General features: G+C 57.4%; 1 protein-coding gene and 1 long non-coding RNA gene across 9 annotated transcripts in view; one reads left to right on the forward strand and one right to left on the reverse strand.

Annotated features, from left to right (window-relative positions):
• Positions 1-14,953, reverse strand: part of Cpt1a (carnitine palmitoyltransferase 1A) — a 49,567-nt gene extending 34,614 nt beyond the window's left edge. Inside the window, exons 1-2 of one of the 8 annotated variants that reach the window (XM_076847733.2) lie at positions 14,823-14,953; positions 943-1,096 (exon numbers count right to left, since the gene is read on the reverse strand). In XM_076847733.2, coding sequence (XP_076703848.2) covers positions 943-1,083 — 141 coding nt within the window. In that variant the 5' untranslated portion in view covers positions 1,084-1,096; positions 14,823-14,953. Of the gene's footprint in view, positions 1-942; positions 1,097-4,288; positions 4,387-4,427; positions 4,565-4,660; positions 4,781-6,653; positions 6,915-7,787; positions 7,876-14,007; positions 14,075-14,588; positions 14,692-14,822 lie in introns of those variants that run through there. The other 7 variants (XM_076847739.2, XM_076847737.2, XM_076847740.2 and 4 more) reach the window with 7 other exon arrangements.
• Positions 14,954-15,059: 106 nt separating this feature from the next.
• On the forward strand, positions 15,060-15,571 carry LOC143393090 (uncharacterized). The gene is made up of 2 exons (XR_013090444.1): positions 15,060-15,149; positions 15,299-15,571. It is a non-coding gene; the product is annotated as an uncharacterized LOC143393090 (long non-coding RNA).
• The last annotated feature ends 8,647 nt before the right edge of the window (positions 15,572-24,218 follow it).

The following is a 24,218-nucleotide window of genomic DNA, read 5'->3' on the forward strand; positions in this document are numbered from 1 at the left end:
CGCTCTCAGCAAGAATAGTGCACCACGTAAAAATAACAAATAAAATAAAGGTAATGGGCCCATCTACAACTAAAAATGTAAAAAGAACCAGTGGGCCAAACTTGGCTGCTCCCACAGGCGGCCCCCCACCTCTGCGGTGCTGGGTGGAGCACCACCAAGCCACCTGGAGCCCAGGGACACCCGTGCAGCAGGGCTGGCTCCAGGGGCTCACTGGCTGACCCCTGCTCTAGCTCAGGGGGTCTTCCAAGAGCCCCCTCACAGAAGGATGCCAGGAAGCCACGCTCTGGACAGTGGGCGGGGGGCAGGGCTGGGCTCCCTCCCGGCTCCATGTCGTAGCCTGAATGTGTTCGAATACACGTTGATTCCCGGTGGGACTTTTAAAACGTGAAATAACAATGGGCTGGGAGTGTGGCTCAGCGGCAGAGCGCTTGCCTGACGTGCTCAAGGCCCGGGGTTCCAACCACATACCGCAAAAAAGAAAAAGCAAAAAATAAAGAAACCAAGACCCCTACTTTACAAGGACTAAGTTCCTACTTGCTTGGATAACCGTGGCTGAGGACACGTGGCCTGAACTGGGCTGGGATCTCCATGAGGACCCTCATCAGCAAGGCCAGCTACTAAACTCACTGCAGTATGGAGAGACCTCTTCCCAACAAGACACACAGGATTCCGCCTCAGAGCAGGGGACAGACGTGTGTCCCAGTCTTGGCTTGGGCTGCTGTGTTGGGCCAGCCACTCCCCTCTGAGCCAGCTGCCCCACCTGCCCTTCAGTAAGCCGCTGGGCTCTCCCTGCCTCTCAGAACGTGGCCAAAAATTCAGTCCACTCATATATCTGTGCGGGGACTCCAGGGACAGGAATCCAGTGCTGACCACCCGTCTGAAACACTAATTCTCCACTGGCACGCGGACAGAAGGTGTCAAGAGAACTTAAATATCGGAAACCTTGAATCGGATGAACTTCTTCTTCCAGGAGTGGAGTCCCGAGAGACAGATTTGTTTAAGGGCTTCATGGCTCAGGCGGAGGTCGATCCCGTCGGGAGTGACGGTGAACTGGAAGGCCACAGCTTGGTGAGCCTCTGCCATGTCTGGAGGTTATCTGGAGGACGGGAAACACAGTGGAGCACGTTACCAGAGGCCGGGAGGGCCCCCACGTTAGGGGACAGTGCTGATTTCCCTCCACCCCGCCTAACGGACTTCACGCTTTTCATGAACAGATCCAACTGTGCCCACCCGTGACACCATCGTGCGACCAGCATGGTACAGTCGTGGCCTTCACTGAGAGGCCCAAGATGACGGCGGTGTCCTGGTGCCCCTGTGCCCTGCCTGTCCCAGGGAACCTTGCCCCTGCCAGTAGCCAGCCCAGCCAGCAGACACAGGGACGGCATGGCAGGAACAGGCACTCTCCAGCCCTGGAGGCAGCCGGAATGCACCGAGTACCCACAAGTGCGGCCACAGCGGCCTTGCGCCCTGGTCTTCAGGCAGGGACACAATCCAGTGCCAAATGCCTTTGTCCTGTTCTGAGAAACCACCCCAGCTCCCACACAGCACCCAAGGACTCCGTGGGGATCACTCTCAGAATCCCCCAAAACACGTGCCACCTGTCACAGGACGGAGCGGGCCTCCTCCTCCTCCTCCTCCTCCTCCCCCCCCCTCCTCCTCCTCCTCCTTCTCTCATCAGGAAGCACTCTGTCCCAGACCCGCACTGCTCCATAGCTTCCCTGGTGGCCTAAGGAAGGGCTCTCAGAAGTCCACGGTGGGCCAGGTGCAGCGACACACACCTGCAATCCCAGTGACTCCAACTCTGGAGGCCGAGGCAGGAGGATCCCAAAATCAAGGCCACCCTGGGCAATTTAGCTAGACATCATCTCAAAATAAAAGGGTTTGGGATGTGGCTCGGTGGCAGAGCACTTGTCCAGCATGCACAAGGCCCCCGCCACCACCCCCAAAAGACAGGGTGAGAGAAGGAACCCTGGTCGGCCGCCCTCACTCCTGCCATCATCTCCGACTGACATCCTGCCTGCTCGGCACACTCAGAAGCATCACCCCTTCCCTGATGTCCCCTGGCAGGCCCAGCCTGCTCCTGCTACCCCACTTCTGAGGGTGTGTGGCCTCCCTGTCTCCCCCCAAGCTGTACACCACAAAGCACTAAATGGATTAAAAAAAAAAAAAAAAAAAAGGCAAAAGGAAAAATCCATCAAGAGCCACAGTGAGATCTACACTGGGTGTGTGTGTGCAACCTCATTGGTGACTGCTGGTGCTGGCTGAGCCCGCTGAGGCCTGCCAAAGGCCACCAGGAGGACCTACCAAAACCAACAGGTGGCCACAGAGGTCCAGCAGGCTTAGCCTTCAGCCATCAGAACACAGAAAAGACTCCACGTCAGCGAGTGCTGGAGAGGCCCCGGCTCGTTCATTTAGCAAGGATCCGCTGGCCTCCTGCAGGCAGCACTAGGGGCCCAGACCCCAGCAGAAGTGCCCCCCAGGCAAGAGCAGCAAGGAATGGTCAAGCAAGTAACACCTGAGAGCGCTGGGGTGCAGGGAGGAAAGCGGGTGCCGGTCAGAACTCCCAGGAGCCCCTGATGCCCAGGAGCCCTCAGGACCAAAGGCAGGTGGCCCACCTGTGGCCAGTGAGCAAGGACAGGAGGCCGGGTCGAGGGCACAGCTCCTGGAGGCAGCTGGGTTCTGTGCAGGGGCTTCCAGGAGGGGCACCTGCTCCCATTTCTGCTCTGGAGACCCTGAGCCACCATAAGGAGCGAGGAGGCAGAGGGGAGGGGAGGCCAACAGACACTGAGGCTGTCTTGCACAGGGGAGGGCAGACGGCCTGGCCCTGGGTGGTGGACCCACTAGGCGGTCTTCGGCTTCGAGGCAGCTGGGCTGGGCGTGTCGAGACGCACCCCAGGGACATACCCCAGGGCCTTAGCTCCAGCCACGCGTGGCAGTCTCCTCCCCAGCAGGAAAGGGGCTCAGTGTGGAGAGAGTCTGAAGTGTCACCAGGGGCCGCTGGGCAGAAATCCCGGGACACAGGTGCATCTGGCAATGAGGCCAGGGTGGAAGACACACACCTGGGAAACAGACCCTCTGCGACCGCTGTCTCCTGGGAAGAGCAAGCTGGCAGAGCCACACCGCACTCGGCCCCACCTCGGCCTGGAGCAATCTGCACGGGACCTGACAACACTGAGTGCCACTCAGCAGGCGGGACACAAGCTCCCATGGCCCGGCCAACTGCGAAGCCATGCCCTCTTTTTCTTGGTGACACGGGCATTGAGCCCAGGGGTGCTGCACCACTGAGCTGTGTCCCCAGCCCTTCTGTTTGAGACAGGGCCTCATTTCGTTGCCCAGGTTGGCCTTGAACTTGCCATCCACCTGCCTCAACCCCCACTGCCAGTCACCGGGACCCCAGGCGCGTGCCACCACGCCCACTTCCATGTGCAAATCTACTGAGTGCAAACCCCGCCCTCCCCTCCACCCGTTGTAACACCCAGTGCTTTAAGTCATTTATGATGGTCACACTGCTTCCTGCGGCCACCGGGGAGAGCCCAGTGTGACAGCCCACAGTGGGTGGGTGGGAGGGCAGAGTGGCCCAGACACAGCAGCAGTGACATATGACACAGCTTTGCAAAGTCAAAGGGACCCGCAGGCTCCAGGGCCAGCCCCTCCCTCGTTGCTAACCAGGGCCGGAGAGTCCCTAAAGTGACCCAGGGGCTTCTTCCTCAGACAGACACAGGGGACAGGACCCACATAACGCCACCCACCCGCTCCCCAGTGCCCCCCAGGCCCTACAGGGCAGAGGGCTTGGCATTGGAAAACCCTGGGAGAGGATGGTCCGCGGGTTGGTTTCAGGCTCTGGGCATCGCTGCCAACGGAAGGCCAGCCTGCCCCCCACTGGCTCTCTGAAACAAGCTAAGGGACCAGCAGCCCCATGTGCCGGCCTCAGCGTCCAGACCTGGGCTGCTGAGGAGACCTGCCCCACAGACCAGGCCAGGCGGGCACCAGGGCACCAGGCGGGGCAGCGCTGGGTGGGTGGGGTGAGGTGGGAGGAAGTTAGTCCTGACTTGGGGAGGCTCCCCGGGCCCTGGACGGCCGTGGGCTGTACAGCAGTCTGACTGTCCTGAATGCTCAAGTGACCACACACACAGGGCAGCAGAGAGGCTCCTCCACACCCCTCCTGGAGCCAGCAGAAGGGCGTCCTGCTGTCCCCCTCAAGATGCCCACGGCTCGTCTTCCCCTGGCACACTGAGCGTCCGGGCTCCCCACCCCCTCTGCCTGTGCACATGCCATGTGTGTGGCCCACCTGTGGCACACACTCGCGTCCCCGAGCCTGCCTGTGTCCGGAGGTGCCCCTGTGGCAGTCCACGGCTCTGGCCCTGCTGCCCCACGCCCAGGCCCGGCAGAATCCAGAGTGCCCGTCCCTCCCCAGGGGGTGTTTTCACCTTTCAGCTTCACAAACAAGGAGCTGGCAAGTGACCTGTGTGTGGCGGAGCATTATCCTTATCTACGGGGTGGGGCCCAGAAAAAGGGACGGTGCCCCCTCCCCGTCTGTGCTGCCCCATCTGCTCTGCCCAGGGTCCAGCTTCCTGTGACCAGACCATCGTCCTCAGTGCCCTCACTGAAGCCAGGCCCACCTTCCAGTGTCCCTGGCTCAGCCCCCAGGCTGCCGGCTCACCTCCCGGGGCCACAGGTCAGCCAAGGAGGCGGTCAGCTCAGCCGCCTGCCTGTCCCTCGCTGCCTCCCTCTCCAGTCTGCAGTGCGCGCCTTTCCCCTGGCTGTGGGGCCTGGGAACAGGTCGTCCCAGTGTGACCTGCCTGTAGGTCCCTCCCCTGCCCGCCTCTGGCCACCTTTCTGTAAGGCAGGAGGCCAAGGGCACCAGTGCTGGCCCCCCCTGAGTCCCAGCCACACCATGCCCAGGCTGGCACCGTGGTCGTGGCTCCGTGTCAGCACAGCGAAGAGAAGGGCCCTCAGGGACAGCGGCCCGGCGGCTCCCTCAGGCAGGCCAGCTGTATCTGGATGCTGGCCACCTGTACCGGCTGGCCGCTGCCTCATCCCTTGGTGCCCAAGGCTGCAGCTCCCAGGGTTTCAGAGAGCACACTGCAGGACCTCCCCCACCTCCTCCTGCCACTGGGGGGCCCTGCCGGGCCCCACCTCCCAGGGCACTTGGGGGTCCGGGGCGAGAGGAGCCCCACTTTCTTCTTCCTGCTGGCTGAGGTCACCAGATGCACAGACAGGGCCACCCTCACCAGCTCATGGTGCTGGAGCTGGAGCCCCCAGAGGCAGCAAGACTGAAAACTGACCGCCCCTCCCACAGGTCTGCGCCCTCCCGGCTTTCCTCCCACTGACCGGCAGCGGTGCCTGCTCACCAGGGCAGCCAACCTGCCCCTGCCCACTCTCCAGGTGCGCTGAATCCAGCACCGGACCCTGCCGAGACAGGAGGCATGATGTCCCCCCCCCGGGCCCCGGGCCCCACGCCCCACAACAGCTGGCCCAGCCGGGGTCCAGCCTCCAGGACTTCCCAGAAGGCCTGCCCACAGCAGTGTGCGTCACCCTCAGGGACAGCTGTTTGCAGCCCCCAGTTCTGAGACACTGGGCCCAGCGTGGAGAGAGGCAGGGTCCTGGGGACAAGGTTTCAGCATGACCACGGGATCCAGCCGGGTGGCAGAGAGTACACCTGCACTCCAAGTTCAAGGATGGCCACCGGCAAGAACAAATAAACACTGGAAAGAAAACTGAGAAGGAACCACACACAGAGGCCGGCGAGGGCCTGACCTGCCGCTGCCCTTCACCTGTGCCCTCCAATCCTTGAGCAACGCTTCCAGAAATATTCTAGCCCTTGGACTGGAATTCCAAACCAGGGACAGAGCCATCGCGAAGCACCCTCTGGGCAAACAGGCTGACTGCTCCTCCCCAAAGGCAGGCCTGGCAGGTGGCACAGGAAGGGCCCCCAGGGACTGTCCCTGACACAAGGCCACTTCTCGCCCTGTGTCCTCAGACTGGCTTGGGGTGAAACCAGCAGTGGGTGCTGTGACAGTGACCAGCAGCGGCTGGGAAAGTCAGAAATGCATCCGACAGGCCAGAGGCAGAAACCCCTCCGCCGCGGGGCCTGGCGCGGCGGGTGCAGAAGGGCCTGTGCTCACCGCAGGGCCACAGCCATTTCTGAGACTCAGGCGACACCTGGGCCTGGCTTTCGCCTCTGCCCCTCAGTCCCTCCATGGACACGCACCCCGGGAGGCTGCACAGCGGGGTCCGCCCACCCAGAACCCCACCTGAGCAGGAGCTGTCACCCTCCATGCCCGGAACCCACCTGGGCGCCCTCCGACCCCCGGGCCCCTCTGTGCCTTACAGCAGCCTCAGGGAGAGACTCACCGCGAGGTCCACACGGAGCCTTAAGCACCTTACAGTAATCGGCTCCCAGAGCACCGCCAAGATGCAAAATAAGACCCCGGGCAGAGAAGGTGACCTACTTGTCACGACTTTAAACTTCACCTCTCCAGCTCAGGGGTACAGGCTTCAGGGTATCCCCCACACTCCCCAAGCCGGGCTCCTGGCCACCTCCACCTCGCCAGGCCCCGGGTCACAACCCTGTTCCTGCTGCCGTTCCCCCCTCCCCAACCCAGCTGACGACTCCCTGCTCCTGGGACCTGCCCTGGCCGCCCCCAACCCACCTTGCCAAAGCACAAGAGTCCTGCAAGTCACAGCTGGCCACTCGGGAGTTCAGCCTCCCAGGAGCTTCTCCAGAATGCCACGCTTGCTCCTTCTCTGAACCAAGCCACCAGGACCTGGGACGCGTCCTGCTCTGCTCCAGCAACACTGCCTGCACCCTCACGTCCCCGCCTGCCGCCTGCCTGAGCCACAGCCAGGGCACTTTGCTGCTGGAACGTGGCCGCTGGATTCCTCTTCACAGAGACCTCTTCCCTCAGGAGCCAAGGCCGCGGATCCTGACACTGGCCATGTGGGCACCTGCCACCCTCATGCCAGGCCCCTGTCCTGCAGGCGGAGACCTAGTCCCTTGGAGTGGCCGCTGCCATCCTTGAAGGCCCCGGTGGAAAGGAGAGGAAGGGCAGGACGAGGCACAGTGCCCTGCCAGGAGAACTGGGGTGTGGAAACGGCCTGGGTCTCGTAAATCCAATGTAAACCCGCTACAGGACAACAGGCTTCCAGGAAAATGGTCTTTACAGCAACCAAATAACGTGCGTAAATTCCATGCTCGCCAAAGTGTTTCAACACAGCCCGGCAGTCAGCACACAATGCAGACAGGTGGGTGGGGAGGTAGAGGGAAAAACAGGTAGGAGGAGGGATGCCACAGGGGGCACAGGTCTGTTTCTGTGCTTTTAACAACAAAAATAGAATATATAGGAGGGTGTGATGGTGCACACCGGCAATCCCAGCCTCTGGGAGGATGAGGCAGGAGGATTGTAAGTCGAGACCAGCCTCCATAAAATAGTGAGATCCTGTCTCAAAATTTAAAGAATATTTTAAAGTGGGGACTGGGTATTTAACTCAGTGGCAGAGTTCTTTAGCATGCATGAGGCCTGGGTTCAATCCCCGGTACTGAAAATAAAAACAAAAAAACCCCAGAAACTTCACTTTACCAAACTACCTGGCACATGCTGGACAATGGCATATTTTTTATTAATATATTGACCTGAAACACTCCCTAGAAGCCTAGGCAAAGGTTACTACTGTCACCCACTGAGTAATGAGAAAGTAGGAGGTTTAAATGTCAGAAACGTGCCCAGGGTCACAGCCAGCACGCTGCGGAGCAGAGGATGCCCCGCGACGGGCATGCGCCTACCTACCGAGGTCGAGAAGGGGCTGCTACACAGATCTATTGAGATTCCTGAAGTCACAACACATGTGGAACCAGGTCACCCCTGTAACCAGAAGGATGCATCACAGACGCCAGTAAAACTACAGTGACATCAGACACCTCCGTGCCAGCTCCACAGTGATTCCTGTGTCCCGCCTCCCCTCTAGGATTGCGTAACTCCTGGGCACACGGGACCGAGCTCTGCCCTCCACTGAAGCCCAGTAGCCCGTCACCTACCTTGGCCAGCAGTGAACAACGTGCTGGGCATCCCCCAGGAAAGGTCAGTCACAGGGTGGCCGCCAGCTGGGCCCAGGGACAGGCCTGCCTGCCTCCCGGGAGGAAGCTGCAGCAGGCGGCCTGTGGGGAAAGGCAGGGCGGCTACCTAGGCACATCCCCCTAGTGTGGTGGCCCCCGGCTCCCTGCTGGGGGGGGAGGCTCAGGGGAGAAGGCACACCCATGCCAGGCACGACCCCCCAGGGTGACTCAGGCTGGCTCCTGCACTGCTACCCAGAGACTCCTGGAAAGGGCCAGGATCGCTCTGGAAAGCTAACGCCTGCCCAGGGTTGTCCCAGGACGGGCCTGGTTGTGCAGCAAGGGCCAGGCCTCTTCTGAAGTGGGGAGCAGAGAAGAACCGGCAATGATGGGAGGAAAAATAAACCCCCAGCTCCTGCCGGCTGGTGCGGGAGGGAACACACCCTCCGCACTCCCAAGAGTGTCCTTCCTCACACGCAGATGTGCGTCTCAGTCACCGTGATCTGGAACTTCTTCAGAAAGTGAGTGCACACACAGAAACATCCCTCCCCACATCTGACGGACATGCCTTGGGAACAAGGACGTGGGACTCAAAACTCACCTGATGTCTGAATGGGTCTCGGGTAAAAGAGGTGAAAATGTCTCGGTCTGTTTTCTGTGGCTATGACAGAATACCTGAGACTGGATAATTTGTAAAGACCTTTATTTGACTCACAGTTGTGGAGTCTGGGAAATTTGAGATCAGGTAGCCTAATCTGACTGCGTGGGTCTCCTGCTGTCATGAATGAGGGCAGATGGCATCTCATTGGTGGGAGGGTTGTGAGAGTGGCAGGTGGGCACGTGCAGAAAAGAGGGAGGGGACAAAGGAACTCACCCCTTCATAACAATCCCCTCTGGTGAAAACTAATCCAGTGGAATGAGAGAGGCTAACGGGCTCTCAAAGGTCCCATGTCCAAACACAGCTACACAGACCACATTTCAATATGAGTTTTGGTGGGGACAGCCACATCTGAACCACACAAAGGAGCTTCCCTTACAAAGTTCCATGACTGAGCATCCAACATTTGCATGATTTAAACTGACCCTACATGAACTTCCTACAGTGAACTTCCTGCAGAGACACACACAGCACCGCACCCACGGCACCGTAGAAAATCCTTCACGTTGATAGGGTAAATAGGAGGGGTGAGTCCATGTGAGAAGACACATCCTCACGGTTTTGTCAACAGCTCTCAGAAGCAACACAGCTCCCACCCACCCAAGGACTGTAGAAATAAGGCAGACTCAAGTTCAGTGCTCATCAATAGGACACACACAGCAGCAGGAAGTGGTCAGTCAAATAAATACAGAGAAATGGGATCTTAGCAAAAAAGAATGAGGGGAAGCCACGCAGGACCACACTTCTATAAAACACCCAGCCAGGTGCACCAGCCATGGCTGTGATCCCAGGGACTGGGGAGGCTGAGGTAGGAGGATTGCAAGTTCCAGGCCAGCTTCGGTAACCTCACAAGGCTGTGTGAATATTAGAATTGAAGAAAAGGCTGAAGCTGTAGCTCAGTGATAGAGTGTCTCTGGGGTTCAATCCCCAGTTAAAAAAAAAAAAAAAAAAGGAGAGAGATCCCAAACCTCTCTACCAGGATACTGTTCTCACAAATGTCCCTAAAGCTACAAGGACGATCTCATACACACATTCCTCACCTTTGCATACAAGGTGTAACTGAGAGCAGAACACAACTGTGTCCATAACACCCACCAACAGACCCAAGGCTGGCTGCCAGGATCTGTGTTTATGGAGGCTCCAATCTACTGGGTTGGGGGGTGCCCAACAAGCCCACAGCAGGTTGAAAGGTCTGCAAGAGGGAACCACGTGGAACCTGTGCTGCTGGCCGCCCCCCTGCCACTGCCAGGATGGCAGGCACTGTACCACCCTTCGCCAGTCCAGGAGGAGATCCAAACTCAATGCCAAGTGCAGCTTCTACTGAAGTGGATGGCTTTCACGCCACCGTGCAGCGCAGCCCCGCTCAGGAGGGGCTCCCCAGTAGTTCACATGCACAAACTGTTTCCACGTCTGGTCTCTCCTTGGAGCCTCCTAGAACTCACTGCCCCTTAGATGAGGGAACCAAGGCCCCGGAGCTCACTCGGATCTGCAGTTACCTGAGTCTGGTGCGTGCTGGGCGTCCCCCAGCTGCCAGTGATCTGGAGCAGTACAGGACAGGGAGGGACAGCTCAGATCTGGGTTGGAACTCCAGCTCTACCACTTCCTCAGACACAGGGTCTTGCACAGATGTCATCTGCTCTCGGCCACCGTCCCTGGCACACCAGGTGAGCCCAGCACCCCCATCACACAGAACCACAAGAGGGCCGCGTACCTGCCCGCCTGCGTCAGGTCTTCAACGCAAGAACATGCGCAGCACCTTTCCAGTGGGGGCTGCGGGTTGCCCACGGCCCTCAGAACCTGCTGGCAGCTCCCACCCGGGGCCAGACCTCCCTGCCACACTGGCTGCCATAGCCCCTTTGCTCACGTGGACACTCCACTGCCAGCAGTTAGTCGATTTCTTCCAGCACACCTTCATGGTCCCCCTGAGTCATACGGGGTGTGCGTGGCGAGGAGGAGAAAAACGCAAACCTCTGGGGCGTGGGACTTCTCCAGGACACTAAAGAAGCTAACGCTTGGAAAATTAGAGGTGACTCTTTACACGAAAGAATAATAATTCATAAAAAGCCAAAGTTTGAGCTACGGCATGTGACTATGTCTTAGAATTAAGGTTAACACATGTGTTGCCTTTTTAGTTTGGGGTGAGGTATTCTAAAGAGAGGGGTCGCCCAATGTCCCTGTCCTGGTGACACTCATGACCCAGAATGCTCTGCATGAAGCAACTGCCCAAAAGCCCAAGAGCCCAGAGGAAGCCAGCCCTTGGGAGCAGAGGGTCGCTGCAGAGCTGGCGCCTTGGTGTGGGGAAGGGGCGGGCTGCTGGTCTCGGGTCCAGAAGTCCTGACCACATGAAGGAAGGTGCCCTCCCAGGAACTTCCAGGGGTGCAAACAGAACTCACAATGCCCCCAGAGGGGCCCCATGATGTTGCAGCACCCAGGGGAGAAAGGGAGCACCCACATTCTGTCCTTCCTCAACAAAGGCCTGCAGGCCCGCCCTGGGTCGTGGAAACACGGAGGACAGCGGGTGTGCAGGAGGAGCAGGACTTAAGTCCCAACCACAGGTTGGGGGTCAGGGGACAGAGAGGCTCCAAGATAACCCTCAGGATCCAGGAACGGGTACCATAAACCCCCAGCATCAGGAGTCTGTCCCACCCCTCTCCTTGTTACCTTGTTACCCTGTCCCATGGCTCTCAGGGAACCAAACAGTAGCCACTGATGTCCCAGACTGCCAAGATGGCAATCACCCCAGTGACGGGGACACTTGGGTCACGGCAGTGGACTTCATTCTTAACTTTCAAAAACATTCCTGGACGTAAGCACAACCCACACAAAAAGAAAGGCAAAGGTGGACACTGCTCAGAACTGGGTCTGCCACGTTACCCAAACAGGGCATGCTGGCCTCAGCCTGTGGGAACCCAGTGTCCACTCAATATTTGCACAGGGTTAAAGTTGAAGGTTACAAACAGCAACAAATATTTGAAATAAACAAGTGGAACAAATTCCGTACTTGCATTAGGTAACAGATGTTTTTAAAACCAAATTGTCTAGACAATTTCTGTATCAAAGAGCATGTTAATGCTGGACATCTGTGCACTGCACTGAGGGGCTACTCACACTCTATTCCCAATTGGGCCTTTCTAACTCTGCACCACGTGCCTGTATTGCTTATTTTTAAAACAAAAAAATCCTTGCAAGAAAAGATCAAGACTGGCGTAAACCAGCCTAAGACGGTTGAGGCCTGAAGCCTGATTCAAGCCTGAGATGATCTTTCTTTTCCAAGCCTCGTGCATGCTAACTAAGCAGTGCTCCACTTCTCAAGTACACCCCCTCCTTTCTTTTCTTTATTTTTTTGGGGGAAGGGGGTCTGGCTCTGTTGCGCAGGCTGGTCCTGAATCCTGGGCTCAAGAGAACCTCTAGCCTCAGCCTCTGGAGTAGCTGGGATTTGACGCGCGGCACTTGAAACATTTCACCTTGGAATCACCATTTTATTCTTAAAGCACCAATTCTTCCGGGAAGTTCAGGCTTCCACCAACCACAGAACTCTGGCCTGCCAATAATAACCATGCAGAGTGACTAAACAGTTTTCCAGCAAAAGCAAAAAATGCAAACGATCAAAGTGCAAAGCGGGCACCGTTTCTGCCTCCCAAGGCGCCACCTTCCCACCGCCCTTAGATTCCTGCAAGACGTTCGTTAGAGCGCCTGGAGCGCGTCCTCGTCCTGGGAAGGGCACCGCCAGCCACTGCGGCTGCCAAGCCCCGCCCCTTCCCCCACCCGCGGGCAGGCGTCACGTGACGACTGAGAAAAGTAGGGGAAAGGTTACCCGGAGCCCCGCCCCCGGACTGGCGCGTCCGGGCGCTCAGATCCTGTTCCACCGGCCATGCCCACGGAGACCTTCCGGAGCGAGGCGCGGGTGGCCGTTGCCATCCCAGCGACAGCACACGAAATGCAATGCACCTCTCCGGGGGTAGGCCGAGCCCTGCGGTGTTCAGCCCCGGGATAGTTACGGGATAGTTACGAGCTCCGTTTGTCAGATGCCGCATCCAGCAAACCAGCCACCTGGCACTGTGCCCACACAAGCCCAGAGCAGGTCTGAAAGGGGTTCACTGCGAAGCCCAAGTAAAACTTAACGGTGTTTTTATGAATGAGCACGGGGCCAGTATTGGGTAAGCGCTGGCCAGTGCCCCAAGACTCCCTGCAGACCCAGTTCTGACCGCTCGGTGACCACTGGTCTGGGGCCACGGCCAAGAGCGCAGCAGCAGCAGCAGCAGCAGCGGAAGGGACGCTGGTTTAATTCCCTTCATCTCCAGGTTAAGTGGCTTGTTTTCGGGGGCCCTGTGCATGATGCCAATAGCCACCACTTCAACACAAAGTATGTGCGCTCCTAAAACCTGGCCCCGGTGGTTCCAGCGTCTGTAAGATGGAGTTCAAGTGCAAAATCAAGTCCAGCAATGCTTTGTAGGAAAGAAACAGCAATTTACATGTGAAAAAGAGCCCACTGGCTCCTGGTATTAAGACAAAACCAACCCAAAGAACCGACTCTGAATGCTGATGGTGCGCAGACCCCCTTAACCTAGCCGCTGGCCTCCACCACAGCATCCTCACCCGCATAGCGCCTCGCGTTTCGCTCACGTTTCTGACTTCCTTACTCAGGCAGCTGGTCTTCCGATAATTTGGAAAAGTGGATGTTGCTGGCACAGTGGGAAGGCCTATTTTTTTTTTTTTAAATTCACTTAGCTTGTGGCTTTGACGGAAATAAACATGCTTGAATATCTGGAATGACCAGAAACCAGACGCCCGTGGAAGAAAATGGTGTAATAAAATACACGTTTCAAAAGGTTGAATTCATTTTCATTTTGTTTGGTAACTTAACAAAGTTACTACTTCCCCTCTAAAATCTGCCCTTCAATATTTTACTTCATAGAATCGAGAGGAAACGACCACCTGCCTGGAGCTGGGAATATTAAGTTTGTTCTGCATTTAACCCAGTAATTACTTGTAAGGTTTAACTCTTGTGAAGGTTACTAGAAAAATCATCCCTCCTCTTCCTTGCCTTGGGCTTTAACGAAAGCCAGGCACCGATCTACATCACAAAGCCGCTGACCCTCGGCCTGCCCCAGCAAAACGAAAGGAACCGGCTGCTGGCTGCCCTGCGGTGGTGCGGAGCAGGGGGCTGCTCCGAGGGCCCGACCGCGCCGTCGGGCTCCAGGGCCAAGTTCGCCGAGGCCTGGTCACGTGTCGCCCCCCACCCTCCCAGGTCGGCCGCCTCCACGCCTGGCACGACCTTGGGCAACCTCTCCGCACCCACCTGCCCTTGACCCCTCTACGCACAGTGGAGGGTGGGAGGCGCTCACTCGTCGGAGCCCGGACCTGAGGACCCCGTCCCGTTCACTCCGGCCTTGGCACCGAGCGGAGAGTCCCTGCGCCAAGGGCGTGTCCTGACGGCGGCACTGACGGGGAAGGGGTGGGCGTGGGGAGAGGGGCTGCGGGGACCCATGCGGCGAGGGGGCGGAGGCAACCCGCCCAGGGTCCCGGCCGGGCATCCTTCCCGCTGTAACACTCTACCTGCGCGCCGACTGACCGACCCTGGGTGGACCCCAGACCCAATTCATTCGCGAAGTCGGGAAGGGGAAAAGGAGCTGGTGGCCCCACCTCTGCCCCGGTCAAAGGCATCCCGCCGAGTCCCGGGAGCAGAGCATCCCTCCCGCTGCTTCTCGAGCCTCGGCCGCCGGCGGACCGACCCTCGCGCAGACCCCAGACCCAATCCCATCACGGGCTGGGGAAACAGAGCGACGGTAGACACGGGCCAGCGGCGCCACTGGCCCGGGGCTGGAGGTGTCCTGCCAAGTGCCAGGGGCCGAGCATCACTCCCGCTGCGGGCAGACCCACCCGCGCGGACCCCAGACCGCAGCCACTGCGCCAGGTGGGGGCTCAGCTGTGTCCCGGGTGGGAGCTCTCCGCGAGCCCCGCCGTCCGAGGACCGCGCTGGGGTTCCTCGCCTGTCCACCCGGCAGCGGCCCCGCGCCCGCGTCCCGGCAGCCCTCGCGCGCCCCCCGCCCAGTCCGCCGCGGCCCGCAGGGCGGCGCCGCAGCCTCCCCGCGCGCGCCCGCGCCCGGGCCTTACCGAGTCGGCGGACGGCGGCGCGGCGGCGGCGGAATGAGTGAGCGGCCAGCGGGCGCCGGAGGCGGAGGGCCGCGGGCGAGGCCGATCGCTCCGACGCCGGCCGCCGCCGATTGGCTGAGGCTGCCGGGCTGCGGCGCGGGCGGGCAGGCGGCTCCCGGCGCGCGGCGGGCCGGGGGCGGGGCCTGGGCGGGGCGGGGCGTCGGGGCGGGGCGCCGAGGGGCGGGGGCGGCGAGGAAACTGAGGCCGGCGCGTGCACGCCACCGCAGCCTCTAACAGCGCGGGTCCGGGACCAGCCTCCTCGCCTCGCCAGCCTCGGCTTCCTCTCCTGTAAGACGGCCAGCTCCTTAGGGCCGTGCGCATGAAAGCACTTCGCGCCGTGCCCGGCTTATCATGCCCGCGGCTTATAGGCATTGCCCCGTGGTCCTCCAGGCACCCCTGCGGGGCTGATGCTGTTTACCTCCCACCCCTTTTTACAGACAAGGAGTCCGAACAGAAAAAGGATGACTGACTTGCCCAAGATCCCACGGCTGATAAATGAGAGCCCGCGCCGCAGTTCGGACCTCACTCTTGGAGCCAACATGCTATGGGCTCCTCCTCATCCAGCGAGGCCAAAAATGCCTCTCTTGCAGGACTTTGGGAAGACCTGGGGAAACAATTGGGGGTTAGGGGTGTAGCTCCGTGGTAGGGGCATGCTCAGCAGGTGCGAGGCCCTGAGTACCATCCACATCAAATAAATACAATCATCACTATTCCTGCGTCTAGAACATGATAGATGCCGGGAGCGGAGTGACTGAAGCCCGGTGCAGTGTGACCCCTCCGGAGAGGGGCCGGGTGTCTAGCCGATGTCAGGCTTCTAGGTTTAGGGGACAGGGAGCCGAGGGACAGCCAGGAGGGGGCAGAGCGGACATCAGCCCGGTGAGCCACCTTCCCAGGCTCCTACTGCTCCTGGGCTCGAGCTACGGGTTCTGCATTCAGCAGCTGCTCCCTAAATGCACTGATTTTTTTTGAACAAAACCTGCACTCTCAGAGGTCTATCACTCCTGGTGACGGAGACTGCGTTTGCCTCCATCTTCCTCTGCGGCCGTTAAGCTGAAGGGTTTAGAAGAGAAAATGAAAGTTCTGGGTTGAGCCTGGCGCAGCACCGCCCCCCGCTGCAGCTAACTGTTGCTGCGTGTTCCACGCTCATTGTTTCCAATGAGGGGAAGACGATACGTTGGTCACTGTGGTGGACATAGTTCTCTGTGGGGGCACATAGACAACCTGCTCCTTTTACCGGCTGGGCAGTACTTCTTTAGATGATATGCTGTGATGCATTCGACCGGCCCCCAACGGACATTGAGTGTCCCCCCTTCTGCATCGCCGCAAGTGCAAGTGAAACTTACGAAGCCATTGGCGTCCTTCTCTGAGCGCCTGGTTCTCCTGGAGAACCGATCCCTAGAAGTGAAGCACCCAGGCGCGTGCGATATTAGGGTGCCACTTGCCTGTCTGTTTCCTAACATCCATCCCTCCGTCTGCGCCTGGGAATGGGCCTGGATTCAATGATCGACTCTTGGAATCTTTGTAAATCCTAAAAGGGGAAAAGTACGGGGGAAATCTGAGCTTCTTCTCATTTGCATGTCTTTGAGATTGAAGTTGGAAGTTTCCTCTCCTGCTTATTTCTGGGCCCAAAGAGGCAGGTGGCCTGGGCTAGGGCACAACTGCCCTCCTCTCCTTACTCGTGGGCCTTTGCAGCTTGCGCCATGAAAGCTGGATTGTGCCGCTCACCTCAAATGCCCTTCCGTCCTCTCCCTGGAACCCCAGCGATGGCAGGTCCCCGCCTCAAGGTCACTTCCTCCCTCACTCCGTGCCCTAGTGCGCGCCCCGCTCGGATTGGCCCCGCGCCCTGTCTGTTGCGAAGGCTCTGCGTCCTTGACGGTGCGCCCCTCCCCGAGCTCCGCCTGGGTGCCACCCGCAGGCTAGGCGAGGCAGGGCGGGGACGCCGTCCGTGGGAGCGCCGCGGCGCTGCGTTCACCTGTCCCGGGCTGGACGCGCGGTCCTGAGCCGTGCCTGCCGGCAACTCGTGGGCGCCAGGGAACCTTCCTTCTGCCCCCGCGGCCCACCTCTCTCCCCGCAGACTGCAGCTCCCAGGGACAGCTATTAATAAGGAGCCAGTGAACCTGGACCCTGGGGAGCTGGAGTCTTCGTTCCTGGGGGCCAAAAATATCCCAGTATCCGACTCCGAAACTAGAATAATGTTTCTCAAGCTCTGTTGGGGATTTTTTTTTTTTCGAATTCTTTCCCGATTTTAATCAAATATTGTGCCTATTGAGAAGACATTTTTAAGAATAAGGAAACTTAAAAGATGCATGCAATATTTTTTTTTTATCACTAAGAGATTTGTTTTTCTTCTAAAAATATCTTTTTATGAAAAACTTCAGACTTTTAAAAAGTTAATGAGAATAGTGAATAAAGGCCTATACAACCAAAACTCAGGTTCAGCGATTTCCCAGCCAGGGCTCCCATCCACTGTTTCATATTCCTTTTGAACCTGGGGGTCTCCCTATGTTGCCCATGCGGTCTTGGAGATCCTGGACTCAAGTGATGCTCGCCTCTGCCTCCCAAGCAGCTGAGACTACAGGGGCTTGCCATCACACCTCAGTCCCTGCTGATTATTTTAAAACAAATCCAAATATCCTATTGGTTTTCTTATAGATTCTTTAGTATGAATCTCTAAAGAATAAGGGTTTGGGGTATGTGTGTGTGTGTGGGGGGGGGGGGTTTGTTTGTTTCTTTCTTTTATGGTGTTGGGGACAAAATCCAGGTCATAGGCAGCCTAGGCAAGTACCAAAGTGCTCTACCACTGAGCTACAACCCCAGCCCCAAGTATTCTTTTTTAAAGCAAGTGCAATGCTAGGGTCCTACTTAAAACAGATGCTACAAAGTGTGTGCACCTGGCTGGCCTGCGAGGGGCACGCCTGGCCCACTCTCTCAGGCCTCCTCGGCTGCTGGCAGGTTCTGATCCCAAAGTCAATCTTTTTTTGGGGGGCGGGGGAATTGGCTCCCAGGTCCCATAAGAAACAATGTTGTAATCTCATAGTGCTGCCCTTCCCCCACTTCCCCAAACCTGGAGTCCCCTGAACTTGAACCTTGGTTTTGAGTACATGGTGTCGGTTCCACGTCAGGAGGTGTTTGCTCAGCCAGCATCACCAAGGCCCCACGAGGACAAAGCTGGTGACGCAAGGCAGGCCAGAGGATCCAACACAAATCCAGCACAGCGATCCAACAACAAACCCGTTCCTAACCAGTAGGCGGGCCCTGTACCCCGCTGAGCCCGCAGCTGGATACATACCCAAGGGACCTTGGAGAATGTGTCCTGTCCAGATGCCCTTCCTCCTCCCCTCAGGGACAAGGACCCCCTCTATTTCTTCTGTGCCTGGTTTCCAGTGCCCAGCACCCTGACAGCCCCTGGCAGCACAGGGGTCACCTTCCTGAGGAGGCTGCATAGTCAAGAAGCAAGAGCAGAGGCCAGGAGTGGCCATGTGGCCCCTTCATTGTCCCCTCTAAGCCTCAGTGTCCTCCCTTATTTATTTATTCATTCATCCATGTATTTTGCAGTACTGGGGATTGAACTCAGGGTCCCATGCATCCTCAGAAACACTCTATACTGAGCTACATCCCCAGCCCTTTCTATTTAATTAATGTATTTATTTGGCACTGGGGATTGAACCCAGGGGTGGTTCACCACCAAGCTGCATCTCCAGCCCCACTCTTTTATTTATTTATTTTTGAGACTGAGTCTCACTAAGTTGCTTAAGGCCTTGCCAGTTACTGAGGCCGGCCTCAAACTTGTGACTTAGCCTCCTGAATCGCTGAGATCACAGGCGTGTGCCACCTGCCTGCCTTTTGTATTTTATTTTGAGATAGGGTCTTGCTCAGTTGCCCAGGCTGGCTTCAAACTCCTGCCTCAGCCTCCCAAGAAGCTGGGTCCACAGGTGTACGCTTCCACACCCAGCCCACTTGCACAATCTGCTTGAAGAGGACACGAGGAACTGATGGGAAGTGTTGAGACCGTTTCCGGGCACACAGTAGGCACCCTATGTGCAACAGCTATGATTATTATTTTCCCTCTGTGGAGCCCCTGTTTTTAAAAACCTCTGTCTATAAATAGTACAATTAACGAGGGGCCTGTTTATTCCTTGTTTATTAATCAGAAACAGACCCAGGCATCAGCTGGAGTTTATGATCAGTAGGTCGTTATCTGTTGCTTATCAATAAGAATGGTGACTGCTAAGACCTGTTTGTCATGCCAGCCAAAAGCAAAAGGGTTGGCTGTGTTGATCCACATAGGTGAATTTAGACACATGTGGCCTTCCCTGAGGCCCTTCCAAACGGCCAGAATAATTCAGAGGTCATCATTATGTCCCCACCAGGGCAGACCTGGAGAGTGGGCACCAAGAGTGGCATGCGGGGCTCAGAGCCTGCAGTGACTTAGTGGATTCTGTTGCCTGGTTTACAGCCAGGCCAGCCTTGTCCGTGACTGCACTGCAGACAGCTGGACATTGGGACCCAAGGGACCGGGAGGATATGACCCTCCACTAGCACCTTTTTAGCAGGTGTCTGAGCACCCTCAGAAGAATCTTGGCAGAACCCTCCCACGTCAAGATGTAAACCTCCCCTCGGCAGGCACGGGTGGAGGAGGAGGCAGGGCAGGTCACACTTGAGTCATTCTAGCTTTTAAGTTTGGGTGGAGCACTGAGCTTTTGAAAGCCCGATGACAGCTACAAATCCCTTCCCCAGAAAAACACATGCACATGCAAGGAAATGAGTAATTTCAGTCATGGGCTTTCCAAAGCGTGCGTTTACGCTCCTGCCCACACAGTGAAGAAAACTTCTCCCGAACTTGAAAGCAAAGGGCTGGCGGACGGAACGTCCTCGCAGGGTTCCACTGGCTTACAGACCCATCCAGGATTAGCTCGTGTTCTAGGGAAATGGATGTCTGACAGGCTCCAGGGTCCAGGAGGTCATGTGGGAACGGCAGGCTTTTGTCCATCAGACCCTAAACAATTCCTGATCAATGGAAAAAATACGTATTCCCCAAAGTCACGATTTATTGCCCGGCAGGACATTTAACGCCCTGTAGGACATCGGCCAGTTTCCGAGGCACTGTACTCCAGCTCTCTGTCTTCCAGGGCTTCTAGACTCAGCTGCTAGGGTCTTCCTTTGACTTGCTTGGCCATAGGAGTTTGAATCTCTGACATGAGCTCAGTGTATCTCAGTCACATTTTTACCTTGTGGGAAATCTCATTCGACACACATTTCCAGGTACAAGAGCAGGAAACCCTTTTGTTTTCTTCTGTTTCCTTCTGTTGGCAGGTGCTGGGATGGAACCCAGAGCCTGGCATGTGCTGGCTGGGCACTCTGCCACTGAGCCACACCCCAGCCTTTTCCTTTTATTTTCACATTTTGAGACAGGGCCTCACTAAGTTGCCCAGACTGACCTCAAGCTGGCAATCCTCCTGCCTCAGCCTCCCAGTAGCTGGGATTACAGGTGTGCGCCCAGCAAGAAATCACTGGGAGAGCTGTTCTGTGTGAGCTAGGGGTGCTCAGGAGTGAGCAGGGATGAGTGGCCTCTGTGGGTCCAGCGCAGCCTCTGACATTTCTGCAGCACAGTTGGGGGAGGGGGGGCTTTGATGACAGTCTAGGTACACCTACAAACCCCCAGGACTGGCACAGGCCACTCAGGAAGCCACGGGCTGAGTTTTCACAGACTCACTTTCCATGTGCAAAAGCTCTTGCCCTCTGTTCAAATTTGAATATTTTCCTTTTCCTTAAAAAAAGAAAAAAGAAGACCCATGACAGCCAGAAATCTCAAAGCCCGAGAAAAGCTCAACGCACCAGTTTTCTGTTCTTCCTTTCCTTGCGTGTATACGGGGGAGGGTGCTCTATGGTGAAGCTACATCCCCAGCCCTTTTACTTTATTTGGAGACAGGGTCTCGTTAAATTGCCCAACCCAGGCTGATCTTGAGCCTGAGTGGCTGGGATCACAGGCATGTGCCACCACAGTCTGCTGGGACCCCCTGGGTTATGAAGGAGGACTGTGGAGTGAAATAAATGAGCCCATCCGTGGTGTCCCTTCCCAAGAGTGGAAGAACTCTTAAGCCCCCAACCTCCAGCCCCTCTCCCATCATTAGGAAGTTCTGAAGTTCACTGGATTAGACCCGGGGAATGAAAGGAAGCGGGGTGGGAATAGGAAAGACAAAACTTTCCTCTGTTCATGCATGAATACACGACCAGTACACCTCCACACCGTGCACAACCACAAGAACGGGAAGTGGCACTCCGTGTATGTATAGCTGTCAACATACGCTCTGCTGTCATGTGTATCTAAAAAGAACAAATAGAAAATGACTTTAAAAAAGTCCTGGGCTGGGGCTGGGGCTCAATGGTGGAGCGATTGCCTTGCACTGTGAGGCCCTGGGTTCAAGCCTCAGCACCACATAAAAATAAATAAAGATACTGTGGCCATCCACGGCTGAAAAAAAAAAAAAAATTAAAGACCCGAGCCAGCCTAAATCAACTCTTTTCTAGTTAAAAACCCCTCTCTCTTCCCATTTCTCCCACCCTTTTCTACCAGCCACAAAAATGCCAGAGTTTATTTTTCTTTCCTTGCCCCTATTCCAGTCTCACTCTTCTACCTTGGCAAACACCTCAAAAGTCTGAGCCCATCACTTTCATTCATGTCTAAAGCACTTATTGAGCACCTGTTGGGTACCTGGCACAAGCCAAACATGATTGCAGAATGGGAGGTCTGGAGGCCGGTGTGGGCGGCGTCCTGGAGACAACACATGCTTCCCAGCCTCCACTGGCCCCATCTTGTCCTGCATCTCCTCCTCCAATGTCACTCTGGTCCTGAAACCAGAGGGTGACCACTGTCCCTTCTCAAAGGCAGGTCCTGTTGGTCTCCCTGCTGCCCCCTCCTCCTGGGAGCTCTCTGCCACTCCCTGGGTGTCACCTCTGCCCCTGGCTCTTGCCTCCCCTGGACCTGTTCCCAGATGCCTTCCTGGTTCCCTTTCATCTGCCCCCCAGCTCCGGCTCAGATGGGGTCCTGGGCTTCTGGTCCTGGCCTGCCGCTGGCACCAGCCTGGCTCTCTGCCGGTCCCCACGTTGCTCCACTGGCTTCTCCACACCATCCTCCCCCCAGCCTCATCAGGACCCCACCCCTGGCTGGGCAGTGACTGGATTCGATTGCCTCTGGGGCCGAGTCACCCACCAGCAGAGGTCAAGCTCCAGTGACCAGCCTAGTAGGACCACAGGAGAAAAGTGGTGTGCACCAGACCCCTTCTGAAGAAAGCAGCAAATAGACACCAGGGGAAATGAGAAGCTTGATGGACGTTTTAAACACTTATTTTACAGTGTAACATAGATCTCTGCAACAAGGAATTGCCAGAATCTTTTTAGTACATGGGGCCTGGAAAGACCTGAATCCAGCCCTGGTCTTACCCAGATTCATGCATTTGTTCTTCCCTTCATTGTTTGGCAGTTAATATGTCGAGCACCTACGATTATGTGTCCTAGAAACTGGGGCTCCCAGGGAGCAGAGCAGCCAGCCCGAGCCCACCCTCAGGAGCCTGCATTCTAGTGGGAGAAACAAGCAAGACATAAAGAGACTCATGTGAAAAGAGCAAAGGAGAAAATAAAGCAGAGTGGGAGAGAGTATGGGTGGGAAAGGGCTGAAGACTGGTCTATACGTTCAAGGGAACAGAAGCTCCTGACGTGGGATCCTCGAACAGATCCATAGCAGGGCCTCAGAAATATTAGCTGAATGACAGATGGATGGGTGGATGGATGGAAGGACAGACGGATGGGTGGGTGGATGGAAGGACAGATGGATGGGTGGATGGATGGAAGGACAGACGGATGGGTGGGTGGATGGAAGGACAGATGGATAGGTGGGTGGATGGAAGGACAGATGGGTAAGTGGATGGATGGAAGGACAGATGGATGGGTGGATGGATGGAAGGACAGATGGATGGGTGGGTGGGTGATGGGTGGAGGGGGACAAAACAGACTAAGCTGCCTGGTGCTCTTCCTTCTGGCCTTGCCTCCCCAGGCCCTCACCCACCTCCAAGTCTGCTCCAGGAACCTCTAAACTGGCTCCTGAGGGTCCTCCTTCATGGTCACCTTCCATGTCTCAACACCTTTGCAGTCTGTGGCCTCCAGGTAGACAGATCTACATAACTTGTCAGGGCAAAATGAGATGAAATGTGGAGACCCTTGTTCAAACCTATTAAGAATTTTCAGACAGTGACAGCAGAGCATTAAACCAATTTTGGGACCTTCTAAGCTCTGGCCCTGGGTGACTGCACCAGTCACATGTCTGTGAAGCTGGCCCTGGCTCTGGGCAGGCCAGCAAGAGCTTCCAAGATCTGCTCCAGAGGGAGCATCCCGCCTGGGCGAATGGGCCTTCCTAACTGTGCTGCCTGCGCTCAAGACCTCACTCCACCTCCTTCTGCCCCCTGGGCGCCTGTTCTCTCTGCCCTGAACGTCACCTCCTTCATGCCTTCCTGTGTGTGCGGTGCAGCTGTGGAGGAGGTGCCCTGGGGCAGGTGGGGGCAAACCTGAACCCAATCCCGGCTCTGGCAATCCCTTTCTCCCGGCCTCCCACAGGGCCCCGCCCCAGGACACTGCCTTTCTAAGTCCCGAGCGCCCCCCTCGCCCACTCCAGGTCAGGAGCTTGGCAGGGCCGGATTTCAGGGGCCCCGAGATTCTCCAATCCACCAGAACTTTTGCGCAATGGAGAGGAGGGGATGGCTAGGTGCTGCTCGCCACCCGGATAGACCACTTGGTTCCTGGAAGGCACTGACCTTAGGGAGGCGGGGAGAGCTGGGAGTTTTCGGAAGTGGGAGTGGGTGGGTGGGGGAGGTGACAGTCCCCTGGGGCAGGAGTGGGTGGAGGTGGGGCGGAGAGCAGACCCCGCAGCCAAGAGAAGCAGTTTAAATTTCAAAAGGTCCTATTGCCCCGTTTCCAAACGCTGCAGCCCCCCAACTGCCTGCACGGGCGCTGAGGGCCTCCTTCGGGGTCCCCGCAGCCCTGGGGAGGTCCTTCCCCCGGGTGAAGTGGCGTGGGGGAGCGGGCACCCGGATGTCCCCGGCTTCTCGCGCTCCTCTGGGCGCCCGCAGTAGCCGGGGTTGGCGTCCAGGGTCGCACGTGGCCTCTGGGGCGCTCCAGGTGGAGGAGGGAGCAGCGGGAGGAGGGCGGCGGTCTCCGCGGGGCTCTCACCCCCCGCCCAGCCGCAGGTCGCTGCGGGCCCAGGAGTTAGCGGGAGGCACCGGCCTGACTGACCCGTGTCACCCCGCAGTCACCCTGCGGGGATGTGAAGTCGCCCCCTGGCCCCATGCGGCGTGGGGAGTGAGGTGG

The sequence above is a fragment of the Callospermophilus lateralis genome, chromosome 2 (assembly GCF_048772815.1).
Source record: "Callospermophilus lateralis isolate mCalLat2 chromosome 2, mCalLat2.hap1, whole genome shotgun sequence".
NCBI lineage: Eukaryota > Metazoa > Chordata > Mammalia > Rodentia > Sciuridae > Callospermophilus > Callospermophilus lateralis.